The sequence below is a fragment of the Condylura cristata genome, unplaced genomic scaffold (assembly GCF_000260355.1).
Source record: "Condylura cristata isolate star-nosed mole 26May11 unplaced genomic scaffold, ConCri1.0 scaffold00002, whole genome shotgun sequence".
In the NCBI taxonomy this organism is placed as follows: Eukaryota; Metazoa; Chordata; class Mammalia; order Eulipotyphla; family Talpidae; genus Condylura; species Condylura cristata.
The window spans coordinates 2,336,987-2,340,586 of record NW_004567103.1 but is presented as its reverse complement, the minus strand read 5'-3'; the positions used below and the strand labels follow the sequence as shown (position 1 = coordinate 2,340,586).

The 3,600-nt window shown below is 59.7% G+C and overlaps 1 protein-coding gene across 1 annotated transcript in view; it reads left to right on the top strand.

The window, feature by feature from the left end:
* Positions 1–3,600, top strand: part of INPP5D (inositol polyphosphate-5-phosphatase, 145kDa) — an 82,914-nt gene that overhangs the window by 77,609 nt on the left and 1,705 nt on the right. Inside the window, exons 25-26 of the mRNA XM_012725176.1 lie at positions 417–677; positions 3,304–3,600. Coding sequence (XP_012580630.1) covers positions 417–677; positions 3,304–3,600 — 558 coding nt within the window. The remainder of the gene's footprint in view (positions 1–416; positions 678–3,303) is intronic.

Genomic DNA, 3,600 nt, shown 5'->3' with positions numbered 1-3,600 from the left:
CTGCCTCTCCAGATGAGCCTTCTCTGGCCACCCCGTGCCCACTTGGCCCCAGCCTGGGCTCGCTTTCTCTGCCTCTTCTGTTACTCTCAGGTCCTGCATGGTATAAACAGTCTCCCAACCACTGGGCTTATTCTGTGCCGCCACTCCTCAGTTGGGGTTCCGTAAGGCACCTTATTCTCATGCACAGCCATGTCTCCTCCTCCTGTGCCTGGTGCTAACCAGACTCTTTAACTGTTTTGTTAAAGGGATGGATGGGTGGATGGATGGGGGATGGGTGGGGGGATGGGTGGGTGGATGGGTGGGTGGATGGATGCTCAAAAAGCACCAGGACCCAAGGGACAGTAGAGGACACTGTCCTGCAGCTGGTACTGACCTGGAAGAGGGACAAGAGCCCTGAGTCTGATTCTCCCCCACAGGGTCCTTCCAGGTGGTGGCTCCGCCCTCGCTGAAATCATCAACCCCAACTACATGGGGGCGGGGCCCCTTGGGCACCTGAAGCAGGTGCTGTCCCCCGATCATCAGCCCTCAGCCTGGAGCTATGAGCAGCCGCTCAAGGACTCCTACCTGGGCCCAGGAGTCGGGGAGAGCCCCCCGACCCCGCCCTCCCAAGCGCCCATCTCTCCGAAGAAGCTGTCATCCTCATCACGGGGCCCCGGCCCTAGGACTCAGGAGTCAAGGTGAGCAGTCCTAGCCCTAGGCTTTCACCTCCAGAATCCAGGCCTAGAATGGAAGCTGCCTGAGGACAGGGGTGCTTGGCTCTGGGCTGGGAACGTAGTTGGCACGGAAGAACTGCTTGCAGAATCCCCAGTTCTGACCCTGTTGCACACACTTGAAAGATATTTTAAAATAGGATACAAAATTGTGAAGATACTGCAAAAAACCAAAACCTTCCTATAAAAACTACAGTTCTTCAAAATGTGTTTCTACAACCCCGGAGCCAGCTGGCTGTCCCCCCCTCCCCGGAGGGCCCAAGGAGCAGAGCTGGGCTTCGTGCGGGAGCCGGCCACCCTCAGGTCCCCCTTCTCACCAAGAAGAAGGTTCTTGTTCCCATAGGGAAGCACCTGTTGCTGAAGATTGGGAAAGGCAGGGACTAGGGCCAGGAGTGTCAACTGGAAGGAGAGAACTAGGCTACAGAGGGTGGAGCTGCCTGGAAGCTTCTGGAAGGGCTAGAAAAAGTGGATCTGCGTCTCGAGCTGGTCCAGGCAGCACGCGTCGGGACACAGGGCTGGCCAGCCAGGGCATGGCCTTGTCTCTCCTGTACCGGCACCAAGCAAGCCCATCCGTGGGAAACGGGGGAGGCACCCCACAAGCTCGTCCGACCCCGGGTGACAGGCAGACATCAAGAGTGTGGGTTCCAGTTAACAGTGAATAGCCACAAAGCGGCTGTCTGAGGGGCTTCGGCCTCTGGCCTCTCAGCCCTGCTGCTGTCTTCTGATGCGCTATCAGCTATCGGAGCCGGGGTGGGGAGCCCCAAGGAGGAAAGCACTCCCCCACTTGCCACCACTTCCCCTCCCACACCTGGCAGGCTGGGGTGTCCTCTGGATCGCGGGCAGTGCCTGCTTTTCTCCCTATGTTCTTTCTCTTTGAAACACACTAGGTGGGAGGACGGGGCCTGTGTGGGGCGGGACAAGGTAGGGAAGTGGCCCCAACTTGACCTACCTGCCTACCTCTAGTTTTCACAGTTTAGTGATAAAGTTTTTTGACTCTGGTCATTTGTAAGAAATATGGGGAAGGAGAAGCCGTCTCCTCTCCCCCCAACTCTGCCCCACGCCGGCACAATGAGGACAGCAGCTGCTATGCAGGGTAGAGGCCGCTGGCCCAAACCACAGCCGTGGCAGGTGGACCCCAGGAAACAAGATTGGTTACTCGGTTAAATGGAATGTTTTTGCGTTCTCAAAGTAAAGGTGCCTTTGAGCTGGACGCCCTGAAGGCCTGTGGGAACCGGTGAGGAAGGGCTTCCTGTGGTCCCCCAAGGCATCCTGGGGGCTTCTGAGCTCACTTCTCACCCTGGAGGTGACTAGAGAGGACAGGCCGGCTCCCCCACGCCAGCCTACAGCCCTTTGCTGCTCCCAACTTGGGCTCAGCCCTGGCGAAGACAGGAAAAAGGGGGTGTTGTCATCACCCACATCTCTGGTTATGCAACTGTTTCCAGTCTCTCCAAAAAGCCATGAGCAAAAAAAAACCCCAAGTCTGCAGTGAAGCCTCCTCTGGCATGTCGCTGCGGCTAGCCCACCTCACACCACAGGGCCTGCCCAGGCCACGCCGCCCTGCCGAGCCCGCCCAGGGTGCTGGGCGTCCCGGAGCAACGTCTCGGCAAGGCGCCGCCACGGAGCACAGTGTGTCTGGGACCCCGCAGCTTCCCCGTTTTGCAGAAAGCAGGCCTAGAACACTCCCCTGGGAGAGGAAGCCGTTGGACAGGAAATAAAATGTGTTCCCGCTCCTGGTTCTCATCATTTGCTCAGCAGGAAACCACCCCAGGGAGAGCTGACAAGTCGGAAGCAGCAGAGCAGCGGGCCGGCCCAGGGCTGCAGCTTGAGCTGCCCGGGACACCGACTCTGGCTCCTGCCTCGCCTCCCTCGTGCTCCGCCTCAGCTTCCTTCTGGTTTTCGCATCAGCTGTTTTCCCTCCGCTGGTGTTAAGGCGCCGAGGAAGCCTCTCTTGGAGACGGCCAGGAGAGGGCTTTCTATGCTCGGGAAGAACATTAGTCAGGAACCCTGAGCACAGAGCTTGGTTCATGGCCTCCTCCCGTGCCTGGGGCGGTGTCCTGCAGGGGACACCCACGTGCCTATTAAATAGGGGTTCCTGGAACGGGAGTAAGCATGGTCCCTCAGGAGGTCACATTGTCTACAAAGCTTCTGCTCTCTGAGGGTCAGAGCCGAGTTTGCTAGAGAAGGTTGGGGGGCCAGGACGCAGCAGTGATGGGGGGAGCCCTGCAGCAGGCTCTGATAAGGACAGAGGGGGTTTGATCCTGGGCACCTGGAGACCCCCCTCCCTCCAGCAAATGCTGACCGGTGCAAGCCAGTGCGCTGTGGTGTGCTGTTGATGGCGGGAAATGTTCCAGGCAAGAACTGAGCTCACCCAGGAGGTGGCTGAGCTGCACGAGCTCGCTGCTAGTTTGTATTGATGAGGGGAGAGGCACGCGGCCTGGAGAGCACTGACCAGAGCCACCGGGTGCTGGTCGCTGGTGTGTAACCCCCACCCCTGGCTCTTCCAAGACGCTTAGCCCCGCAAAAGAAACACCCGTCCCCTGGAGTGGAGACGCCTCACTCACGTGTTGCTTCCCTGCCGTTCCCCTCTTTCCAGGTCCGGGGACGCAGGCAAGAACACTGGGGAGCCTTCGCCGGAGGCCCTGGACCTGACCAAGCCCGAGATGTTCGAGAACCCACTGTACGGGTCTGTGAGTTCTTTTCCTAAGCTGGTTCCCAGGAAAGAACAGGAGTCCCCCAAATTGTCGCGGAAGGAGCCCCCGCCCTGCCCGGACGCGGGAATCCTGTCGCCCAGCCTCCTACTGCCCAAGCCCCAGGAGCCCGAGGGCGGCAAGGGCGGCAAGCCCGTTGCCGCCGCCTTCCTGAGCCCCACGCCGCGGCTGCGCTCCTTCAC